The sequence below is a fragment of the Vespa mandarinia genome, chromosome 8 (assembly GCF_050613455.1).
Source record: "Vespa mandarinia isolate Hongniang chromosome 8, ASM5061345v1, whole genome shotgun sequence".
Taxonomy (NCBI): Eukaryota; Metazoa; Arthropoda; class Insecta; order Hymenoptera; family Vespidae; genus Vespa; species Vespa mandarinia.
In genome coordinates this window covers 6635001-6647500 of record NC_140817.1, presented here as the reverse complement: position 1 = coordinate 6647500, position 12500 = coordinate 6635001, and the positions used below count along the sequence as shown (strand labels likewise).

At 28.2% G+C, this 12500-nt stretch overlaps 2 protein-coding genes across 3 annotated transcripts in view; one reads left to right on the top strand and one right to left on the bottom strand.

Moving 5' to 3' along the window:
* Positions 1-478, top strand: part of LOC118447553 (uncharacterized) — a 90750-nt gene extending 90272 nt beyond the window's left edge. For both annotated transcript variants that reach the window (XM_035879696.2, XM_035879710.2), the window contains exon 6: positions 1-478. This exon is cut by the window's left edge and continues 307 nt beyond it. In XM_035879696.2, the coding sequence (XP_035735589.1) occupies positions 1-71 (71 nt within the window). In that variant the 3' untranslated portion in view covers positions 72-478.
* A 2934-nt stretch (positions 479-3412) lies between these two features.
* Positions 3413-7514, bottom strand: LOC118447600 (alpha-amylase 2). The gene is made up of 5 exons (XM_035879724.2): positions 7316-7514; positions 5578-6008; positions 4484-4844; positions 3748-4236; positions 3413-3624 (listed from the first exon to the last, which is right to left on the bottom strand). The coding sequence occupies exons 1-5, from the start codon at positions 7487-7489 to the stop codon at positions 3610-3612; spliced, it is 1470 nt and encodes a 489-aa protein (XP_035735617.2). The 5' UTR covers positions 7490-7514; the 3' UTR covers positions 3413-3609.
* Positions 7515-12500: the final 4986 nt, after the last annotated feature.

The following is a 12500-nucleotide window of genomic DNA, read 5'->3' as shown; positions in this document are numbered from 1 at the left end:
AGCCGCAGCAACAACAACAACAACAATTGCAACAGGCACAGGGTAGACGTCCGAGTAGTACGGGTAACTGACAAATACTGGCGGGGGCTCCCTCTTTCGGCCTTGAAGGAGCGCCTGCCATTACGATCGACTCTCCAGATCCAAACAGAGCCCTCAGGATAGAAAGGCGTATTCCACGGCCGATACGTAAACCAGAGGTTGTCTTCAAAAAGCCGATTAAACAGTGACACTCGAAGATACTGTGCTTTCGGTTAAATGGAAAAAAAAAGCAAAGAAAAGAAAAAAAAAAAAAAGTAAAAGAAAAAGAAATAAGAAAACACTTTTTACGAAACACCAACGTTTTGAACTATTATAGATTACGTGGTGTCACACCATGAGTGTCGTGAGTGACGTGTTCGTTCTATAAGTGGACCTTGCATTTTTTCATTCACTTAATTGACAAAGCAGCTTGTGAGTATCGTTTCTGAATTTTCAAAGATACATTTCGATTCTTTCAATCGGGTTTATGGTTTGGATTTTCTATGTGACTATTGAAGAATAATTGATATTGAAAAGTATCAACTTATAATACGAATTAGATACGAGAGAACAGAGACTTTAGTCGATGTTGATAACCTGTACCTAGTATAAGAGTACCTAGAATACTGCTCAGAGATATTTTCGGGCATACGCATGGAACGACGTTAATTTATATATATATATATATATATATATATATATATATATATATATATTAATTTATATATATATATTAATTTATATATATATAATTTATATATATATATTAATTTATATATATATATGTATATATATTTATATATATATATATATATATATATATATATATATGTATGTGTAGAGTCGCGGAATATATATACATATATATATATATATATATATATATATATATACATATATATATTTTTATGTCGGAGAAAAGAACGAAAGAGTATCGAGATAAAATTTTCTTTAACGTCTAAGGTAAGCACATGAGTTATATATTTACATATTTGTGTTGTGTGAGAAAATCGATAATATAAGAAAACGCGTGCCTACGCTCGAAATGTCTTCCAGAAAGTGTCGTTAACGATCGCAATCATGTTTGTTATCGCGTTATATATTTAAATAATCCGATATGGTAGATTGCGAGAACTTAATAAACTATATGCAATATGCAAATAATGTGTGAACATGAGATGAGATGAGAATCGTAGAATGAATCGGAGAATGTACGTGCGTGACAAAAGGAAAAAAAGGAAAAAAGAAAAAAAAAGAAAAGAAGAAAGAAAGAAAGAAAAAAGGAAAGAAACCTGATATGTAACTATTATTATTCGAGAGAATCATGTGCAATAAACAATACGCGAGTTTCGCCGAATATGTACTTTTTAATCGAATAATCTTAGATTAGAAATTAATATGAAATAACTATTTGCACCAATCGTTGTTCCGTTTATATATTTTAATGACGTTTTTTATATCGACGATTATATAACAATATACTAAATTATATTTTTGCTAACGCTCTTTTGCAAAAAGAACAAAAAAATATATATATATATAAAGAGAGAGAGAGAGAAAGAGAGAGAGAGAGAGAGAGAGAGGAGAAAGAAAGAGAAAGATATATAAAGAATTTGCATATATAAAGTACGAGCGGCGGAACCGTTTAGAAAATTGTACATTTTCTTTTTCTTTTTCGACGTTCGTTATGAACGTTTATTTATTTAGAAACTAATCGTTGCCTTATCGTATTCACTGTAATAATAATTAAGAATCGAACGACTGTATGTATTAAATACATCAACGACGAATAAGAACGACGAACCTGCATCGTCGAAAAAAGAATATAGAAATTATGATCGATTCGTACGACGAGCAGTATTTTTTAGATTTACATTAGCCTAAATTTACTGCAAGTTATACATATAATAAATATATGTATATGTGCACGAGTACTCGCGAGCATAACGAGATTCGTCTTTATGACGATACTGAAGGAATAATTAATAATTTTCTCTTTAATTATGTTATTGTCACTTTGCGATGCGTTAATTTGTTTGTTTTGTTTTGTTTTGTTTTTTTTTTTTTTTTTTTTTTTTTTTTTTATTAATAAAACGGGATCATTTTGCAATTATCGTATATGACACAAAATACGCTTCTATTTGCCGTTGCCAATTATGAAAAAAGTTTCATTCGTCCACTTTGTTTGTGTTATATTGATAATGATTTTTTCTTCTTTCTTTTTTTTCTTCATCAAATTAAAATGAAAATTGTAGAAAAATCTCTGCATTGGAATTAGATTTTAAGAGAATGCGAATCTCGATGATGCGAGAGAGTACTCGAATCAGCGGCTTTTACTTAAAGAGAAAGAAAGAATCATTGTACATAATTGCTTAAGCATTTATTTATATTGTGCTTTTACAAATGGACTCGTAGTATTTTATTCAACGTTATAAACGAATTAAACACTTTCGTGCGGCTAATTGATCTATACATGAGGGTAAAAAGAGAGAGGAAAAGAACTGTACATACATATATATATATATATACACACACACACACACAGACATATATATATATATGAAGGCAAACAATCGCATTTTTGTATCAGTGTTGGACAATACTTAATTCAATTAATGATTAATCATTCAATCATTATAATTTGAATTATTTAAATTATTAATAAATGGATTAATGATTAAATTACGATAAGAAATTACGATCGTGAAATTAATGTCGTAAAACGAAATGACAATTAACGTTATTATTTATTTTTCTTATTCTTCTGATCCTGATTATCTTTATTATTATTTAAAAATTAATTAATAAACGAGATGAATGAGGATCTCTAAGAAATAGCTTGTTAATAATTATGTTTTGTGATACAATATACAAAATGAAACGTTTCAATGATTGACTTTGTATTTACAAAGTAGTTCGTCAATGTGCGAATTTAAATTATTTAAGATGAGAAACAAATATTTACCGCGATAAATGAAATAATTAATTTGATCGTATTATAATTTTTAATATCGGTCTTAAAAAAAAGAAAAAAATTTAATCGTTAATTGAACATATTGTCCAAAATTGTTTTGTATCGATAGAAACGAAGCTGTACAACAGTATAACAAAGAGGTTAACCAGTTTTGTGATAAAAACCTATATTTTCATTCATTTCTATACACACACACACACACACACACACACACACACAAACATCTTGTCAATCTTCTTTACGTTGTTTACTTACGACTTCGATCTATACTTCTCACTCATTTTCCCTTTCTTTCTTTTTTTTTTTTCTTTTTTTCTTTTTAATTTCTTCTTGCGAGTCTGTCGTGTATTATTTTACGTTTAACTGTCATAATATGTATAGTAGAAATAATTGGTGAAAAGAGAAAAAAAAAACAGTACATTGTTTCTGTTACAATATATTTGTTGAAAGATATAAATGGCCTTCCTTTTTGACCCAATTACAGGAATCGAGTGAAATAATATGAATTATTTTAATTCGATTTATCGCATAGATTAATTAGTTAATGTTGATATAATATGATCGTTAAATAATTTAAGAGAATTCCATCGTATATGTTTTAGGATATATGATTTCTTTCAGTTTTCTTTGGCCTGTAAAAAGCAAAAAAAAAGAAAAAAAAAAAAAGAAAAATAAGAAAAAGGAAATCATTCTGATCGAGTCTCGAGAAATTAATCTCATTAATTTGATTTAATATATTAACTTCGATTACTTACGTTAATATGAATGGCCAAAACTCCATCTTCCTCTCCTGATAGAATTTCGATGTACGCTTTTTTATCGGCTGTAACTTCAACCACTTTACCTGTACATCTGCCATTCACAAGATTTCCAGAAATGACGTCGCAATATCTGCCAGTAGGTAAGCAACTGTCGAAGGTTCTTTTCAAGTCCCAACTGTCGGCATTGATCGCAATGAATCCACGATTGCCACGACAAAATGCGATCTGATTGCTACCGTTGTCCCACCAGTGATTTAACGTTGTACCGTTAACTGCAACTCGGAAACGCACCATATTATATATCTGTCTCCAACGATGCTCACATACCCAACCATTTCCGCAAGTATCGTCTTTATTGATAATCGGAGAAATGATATTTCCATTTAAATCCGCTGGTGGATTATCGTTGAAAGTATTAAAATGATAAGAACTCATGACTCGTGGTGTACCATAAATATGAGACAACATAAAGGCTACGGCCATCTAAATTAACAAAATTATATTAATCAGTATAATAATTATAATATTGACTTTAAATTGAATATTTAACATAATTCGTTAATCCTTTGCTTGTCTATTACGAATGATAACAAAAAGAAAATATAGTAATATTAATTGTACGTTTTAAAGAAAATTTATTTTTAATGCACATTGATATGTGCATCGTGTGTATTATCTATAGGATAAGACAAAAGGATTAACGTTTCGCGTTCATTTCAATTTCAATTACCTTGTACAATTTGGAAAATTTGTAAGTGAGTGTACCATCGGCACGTTGAGTATCGTGATTGTCAATGAATACCAAAGCATCAGCTGAAGGCATGAGACCCCAAGCTTCACCCCAGTTAACAAACCATTTCAAATCATTTTTGCCAAATAAAGCATTACCGATTTCGCGACCATGACGGAATTCCGTCACCGCAGCGAACTCATATTCTGTTCTTGATATTGCCTCGCCACCATAATCTATAACCTCTTGGAAAATATATGGCTTTGAATGAGGTTTAAATCCATGTTCCGTGTTAAGATCCTTAATTCTCGAATAAATAATTGCTAAATCTTTTGGCCACATATGTTTTGCTGCATCGATCCTATGGAATACAAATAAGAATAAATATTTGCTCATTTTAATTTGTACTTGGAGACTTTCTAAATAATTATATACTTATATACTTTCTAATAATATTAATCCTTTTACGCCATAATTTATTTTTCTATTTTGTTCTAAGCTAAGATTTAATTATTTGACATAATTTATTTTCGGTTTAATACATTGATCGAGAAAAAAAATTATATGCGGTAATTTTTCAACATAACTTTGTATTAAGAAGACAATTTTGTTTGTTTGTTTCAAATTAAAAAAAAAAAAAAAAAAAAGCAACTTTATCAGACAGTAAATTAATAGTAGATTTAAAATCCGATTAGAAATTGCATGGTCAGACAGTAAATAATGTCTTCCGACTGAAAGTTGTATGATCATGCAGTAAATAACGTTTTCCGTCCCCAGAGATTGACAACAGTGGTGATATACAGCGCAACATAGAAAAGCAATATTTTATCATAATTCTTTCCTTTATTTTTTTTTATTTCTTAATATTTTAATAAAATTTACTTTAACGATATAAAAGAAATTCTTTTAGGCTCATATTGATTTAAGAAAAAGAAAAAAAAAAAAACTATTTAACCAAAGTAGCCTTTTTTGAGCTTCTATAAAGTGTCTTTAAAAATTAAAAAATATATTTCATAAAATATCGTGCAATTTTTTTATATATACATTTTTAAAATGAATTTGAATATTGATTAATTAAATCTATATATACTAACCTAAAACCGGCAACCCCAGCGTCGATAGCTGCGTTCAAAAAATCAACGATCTTACCCCTCACGTACTCTTTGCTTTGATCAAGGTCGTGAAGACCCAACAATTCGCAATTGCGTACATTACTTGCATTTCTATAATCCGTTATATCACACTTAGAATGAAAATCTTTAATCGAATATGGTACGGCAGGATAATCATATTTGTAAGTGTCTGCTGTTGAACCCCCAGTTCCTTTTGCATCCTTATGTGTTCCACTCATGTGATTGAACACAACATCGACGTATATCCTTACATTAGCATTGTTACATCTTCGTACCATGTCCTTGAATTCTTGCTCGTTTCCAGATCTCGTTCTCCATAAGTACGATATTGGTTGATATCTTTCCCACCATGGCCGAAAAGGTATGATTACGTTTTCTTGAATCGGTGAAACCTTCGAAATTATTATATCGTATAATATATAATAATAAATAATCGTAATATATAATAATAATAAATATATAATAATATATAATATATAATAATAAATAATCGTATCGTAAGACATTTATTAACTTAATATTATTAAATTAATGATGTTTTATCGATGAACGATCAAAAATACGTATTAGAAATTTTTAGAGGATATTTGAATAGGTGTAATGTATTTAAAAAAAAGGTAAAAAAAGGAAAACTACTTGACCTTGAGAATGTTTCGATTGATCCATACGTCTCGTCTATTGTAACTTTATGGAAACGCATTGATATTTAAAGTTGCTACTTTGAAATGATATAAAAAGAAAATATTCTAAATGACAATTCCAAGAAGAATCCGGAGTGTAAGAATGTAAATGGAAAATGGAACACGAAGCTCTCGATTCTACGAATAGTAATCGGCTTCATTGTTTTATTGTTTCGTTTATATAACGTTTCTGCGGAATTCCTTTCATCTAGTCGTGAATCAGCCGTAGAACAAACGACAGCCTTTAGTAGAACGCATTGGATATTAAATATTTTTTCTTTTCTTTTTTTTTCCTTTTTCTTTTTTCTTTTTCTTTTTCTTTTTTTTTTTTTTTTTTTTTTTTTTAATTCGTTCTCGTCCTTTACTATATAGCTAAGCATTCTTTTTCTTTCATTAATCATACCTACACACATCTAGACTTTCATGTTTATTTTCTATTGCGTCACACGTTACGTATTCACATACACACACACACACACACAAAACAACATAACACAACATAAAATTCAAAATCTATTCAGCTATTTCACGTGATCTTTAAAAGAGTCTCTCTAAGCTTACAATTGGTTTGGACAAAGAGAATCAATCATTATTACATTTTGTGCTTTCCATTATGCTACATTTTTATTTCATTAATCATCTCTCCCTAGATACATTATCTTCTTATTTACATATAATTCGTATACGTCGTATTGAAAAAAAAAGGAAGGAAAAAAAAAAGAAGAAAAAAAGTGACACGAACGAAAATCGATCGATCTAACGAGTCCTATTCCTAGCAGTTATTTCTGTCTTTACGCGAAGTTTCTTTTTTCTAAGGAAAAAAAATATATATATATATATATATATATATATATATATATGTATATATACATAAAACTGCTTATATAAATTAACTAGAACGTAACGATAAAATTGAATAAATTGATTATCTGACATTCGTTACTTCGTATTAAATAAAAATAATCAAAATGAATTCGTGCGTTTATTATTTTAACGTAACGTGTTAAATATTTTCATACCTGTACGCCACCGTAGCCCATCGGTCCCAAAAATCTTTCGCACTCATCTGCAATATCTTTCCATTTCCATTCGAAGAGATGGACCATAGTATCGTGCCCGTTAACATAATGAGGAATTTTGTAAGCCGTTGTCACAGAGAATAACAATGCCAATACACTCACGAGTAACGCCATTCTAATGTGTACTCTCGTTGGTTACTCAGAGTATATATATATATACAGACATACGTAGATACGTACGTGTAAAAAAAACTCTAGATTTAAACTTCTAATCGTTCTCGCACATCCAAAGGTCGTCTTATTTACTCTCTCTCTCTCTCTCTCTCTCTTTCTCTCTCCCTCTCTCCCTCTCTCTCTCTCTCTCTCTCTCTCTCTCTCTCTCTCTCTCTCTCTCTCTGTTATCAATAATACTTTTTAATACACTATCATAAAAATTTCTAGAAACGATAATACCACTCGAGAGTTTCTTATTATTTAATATCGAACCACTTCCGATTTAAAATATAACGTCGTTATAAATTATATTCCTTGTGTTTGTATGTAATCTGAAAACTATTGATATATATTATATAGGACGAATTGATATATCCATCTTTAAATATCACCTGTATAAACAGTGAAACCTAGTTAGAAACAGAAAAAAAAATATTCGGTAATTTATTCATTCATTAGTGAAAATTTATTTCTTATTCATTAAACATTAAGTTAATAATGTAAATATAATGATCAATGTAAATATAATGATTGAGAAATATAATATTACGGAATAGATAATCATGATTTCTTTTTTATTTTCTTTTACATACTATAATAAGATTCAATAAATATAAAAAGAAAAATAAATAAATTTACTACGTACCTGTTCTTATATTGTTCGATCTACAAGAAATATAATTAACAGATCAATTGATCAATAATAATTTTTTTTTTCTTTTGTCATAGTTTCCACACATTTCCGTTTCCTATTTATCAATGATTATTATTTTCAATAGTACAATGTTTCGAGGTTCACTGATGCCGATAATGTTTTCAAACATACTATTTGATGAGGTCAATCATAACTAGAAAGCGATAATGTAATGTGGGTTTACGTTCTAAACTTTCTTATAAATAGTTCGAAATAAAACTTGGACGAGTCCATAAATATCGTACTTGTTGACTACAAAAGTTTTAAATCGTAAAAAAGAAAAAGTCTGACATATTTATTAATCTTATTTTAACGATAAATAAGTGAACAATAGTTTACGCAATGTAGTCGTTCTACGTAAATCTTTTTTTATTTTCAAATAAAAAACTTCTCGTTTATTTTATTTATCTTACTTAAGGAACGAGTTTATCGTTTATTAATGTAATAATTTCCATATAAATATTTCACATTTAGAGAATTGAATAATATCAAAATAAAATTCTATCAAATAATTCCAAAAGTAGATATCATAAATTATGAATAATACGATATAGGTTATATACCTTATATACCTATGATATATAAATTATGAAAGATATCTTTCATTAAGTTTCTTTCTTTTTATGGAAATAAAGATTTATCAGTCATCTAATCATACAAAATTGAAAATAAAATGTAAGAAAATTGAATAAATGGAATGTTTACCTTATATTGATGTTCATAATCCAACGGCATGATATCTTCCGTTATTCGTAAAAGCAATAGATTCACTGATGGCGAGTATCTAATCCATTTGCCATATAATTCATTATGACGTCGATCCTCATACCAGATCGATTACACCATTTCTTTTTCATATCTGCTGATGATTTTATAAGATACAAACTGATGATATCTCTTTATTCACGAGCAACCCTCCAATATTACGTTCTCGTTAATAGAAAACAACTAGCGAATAAAAATATTTCAAGATTTTTACGTGTTAGGATTTAATGATGGTATCAAATTTTTTAAAACGTACCAGTCGAATCGAAACATCATATTACATATATTCGGATAAATAAAATAAATCAGAATGGATTGATCTTAAGGTGCATTTGCGCCTTTCTCCCTTTATTTTTATACGTGGACTGATTTGGCTACAGTATATCACAACATTTTACAGATCGAACTTTAAGTAGAATCGTGTGCCAATCGGCCGGCAAACTTCTTTTTTTTTTTTTCTTTTCTTTTCTTTTTTCTTCATTTTTTTTCTTGTTTTTTTTTTCTTTTTTTTTTTTTTTTTACATATACTTTTCTATTTTCTTCATTTTTTTGTTTGTTTTGTTTGTTTTGTTTATTTTTTATTCATTTTTTTTTTTTTTTTTTTTTTATTTGTTTCTTACTATTTGTTCGTTCAAACGCTCACGTATCTCGCTAACACAATTCTATATGCGCGCACATTCCACGAATACGAACGAGTGAGAAATAATATCGTTGATAATATCGATAGAGAAAAATTATTATACGACAATAATGAGAATAATAATGATTTGATCTTTTTTTTTTTCTACTTTTTTATTTTTTATTTTTTTTTCTCTTTTCTGCACGCAATTTCTCATATTAAATTATAAAAATCAATCGGATAAAGAAAAACAGATAAATAGATAGATAGATAGATAGATAGATAGATAGATAGATAGATAGAAAAAGAGAGAGAGAGAGAGAGAGAGAAAGAGAGAGATGATCGTTTTCGATGAAAAAGCGTATGCCGTGGAATTGGCGCGATTAGGCTGCTTAACGGATATTGTTTATTATTATCATTATTATCCTTATTATTCTTTTTTCCTCTTATTATTATTAATGTTTACTGTTCTTCTTCTTCTTCTTCATCTTATTATTATTATTATTATTATTATTATTGTTATTATTTTTATTATTATTATTATTATTATTATTATTATTATTATTATTATTATTATTATTATTAATATTATCATCATTAGTATTATCATTTTGACGGACATCTTACAATAGTACAAAACAACAAAAATATCGATGCGCACGGACAGATGTGGAGATATAGACGAGAAAATTAGCATTCGACATTCATCAATATATCCTTGACACTTATGCAACCGAGAGCTACTCGCAACACACGACGACGAATAATGAAATATATATTTTGAAATACAGAGAGAAAGAGAGAGAGAGAGAGAGAGAGAGAGAGAGAAAGAGAGAGAGAGAAAGAGAAAGAGAGAGAGAGAGATAATGGCTGTGTTTAGTTTTCTTTTTAAATACTCTTTTTTTAATAATTATTTCGCCCCTTCGTTATAATTACATGAGTAAATTGTGAATGATTTTCGTGAATAATTGAGAAGTTAATTTCGATAGACTGACAATGAATTAGAAGATATGAAAGGATAATAAATGAAATATTATTGCTGATGTAGCAAATTGTTGATATAGAAAGTTGTTATGTATGAAAGAAAAAGAAAAAGAGGGAAAGAGAGAGAGAGAAAGAGAGAGAGAAAGAGAGAGAGAGAGAGAGAAAGATTTGTTTTGTAACAAAACAAATCAATTTCATATTGAAGATAATAAAACATTCATTTTTTAAAAATAAATATTATATATCAAATCGAACATATTACCCGAGATCCCTTTTATGTGAAACATTTTTATAAAAGATTCGATGATTAGTTTAGAATAAAAAAGAAAACGAAAAGAAAAACGAAAAAAGATTGATTAATATCCCGATATTAATCGTGATAAACGATACATACAAAACGTAAAACATTATACGCATACATACATTACGGCGATTCTTATTATACATTAACGATTCTATTACACAGATGGTAGTAGCACGTGAGATTATTTTTCTATTACTTTTCTTTCTCGATAATAATCGATAGATCAGAATCGGTAGCAACCAACTCGGGACGCGAGCATTCCTTCATTAAATGGAAATAGATTCGCGCGAACTTCTATATGAGATTTATCAAATTTTCTCGCCAAGTTTTTCATCCTTCTAAAATTTTAACATCGATCAACGACATATTAATTTCTTTCTTATCGTGCAACTTCGATAAACATTCTAAATAAAACGTTAAAATAATCAAATCGATTTAACGCCAGTTAAACGATACATGTATCATCTCTCTTAGAGAAATATTGCATACTTTTTGGAAGTACGACGAGTGGAAGACGAAAATCGCATGACTAAATGGGAAAATAATAATCGTTTTTCTAAATGATTTACTATCGTTGATTTAGATTTAATATCTTTCTTTTTTCTTTTGTCGTTTTTTAATTTTTTTTAATTTTCTCTTTTTATTATTACTTTTTTTTTTTTGGTTTTTTTTTCTTTTTTTTTTTTTTTTTTATCGAGAGTGGCAGTTTAGACGTAGCATTTTTCCAAATGATTTTTAATAGATTCTTTGACTTCCACTTGAAAATTATTTAGTAAAGCGATTTCGTTTCATTTTAGAATAAGTGTTCTTATTGATCTGTAGGTGTAAACTATGCTAATGATAAATTAATATCAATAAAAGAAATTTAACAATAATAAAAGGAAATAATAAAATTATATGTCGGATCATTATATTGTGTGTTTGTGTGAAATCATCGGCGGTTGGTTTAACTAGTCTTGCATTAAATTGTTAATAATATATTCTGCAATTTCAATGTTGTATCAAATATATATATGTATATGTATATGTATATATATATGTATGTATATATAATATATGTATGTATATATACATATATTTATATATATATATATATATTATTTAGTAATAAGTCTTTGTAGTTCTCTGACATCATTATCATAATCGATGGATATGTCGTAGATAAAGTACAATATTCAACAATAACACCGCGAGTGATCCGTCTAATAACTATGCAAGATCATCTTGCGTAGAATGAGAAACGCGAATGATCATTTTCAAATTCAAGAATAACAGGATATATGTATGATACCAATGATTAATATATAACAATATAATTTGTGTTTGTTTTAATCGAAAATATGCAACTAGAATATAGTCGCATATTAAATGTTTATAAATATATATATATATCTGTCGAGAAAAAAATTAATTGATTGATTAATTAAATTATTAAGGAAGGAAGATGATGGATTATATTTCGATTTAGAAGATTCGCAATCAAATTACCGCTTTTAACGGACTAATGTTTAACGGACTAATGTTGTTCTAGATAGAAAAAAAAAAAATAAATAAATAAATAAATATAAAATAAAAACAACGACAATAAATGTTCCGATGATTTCAA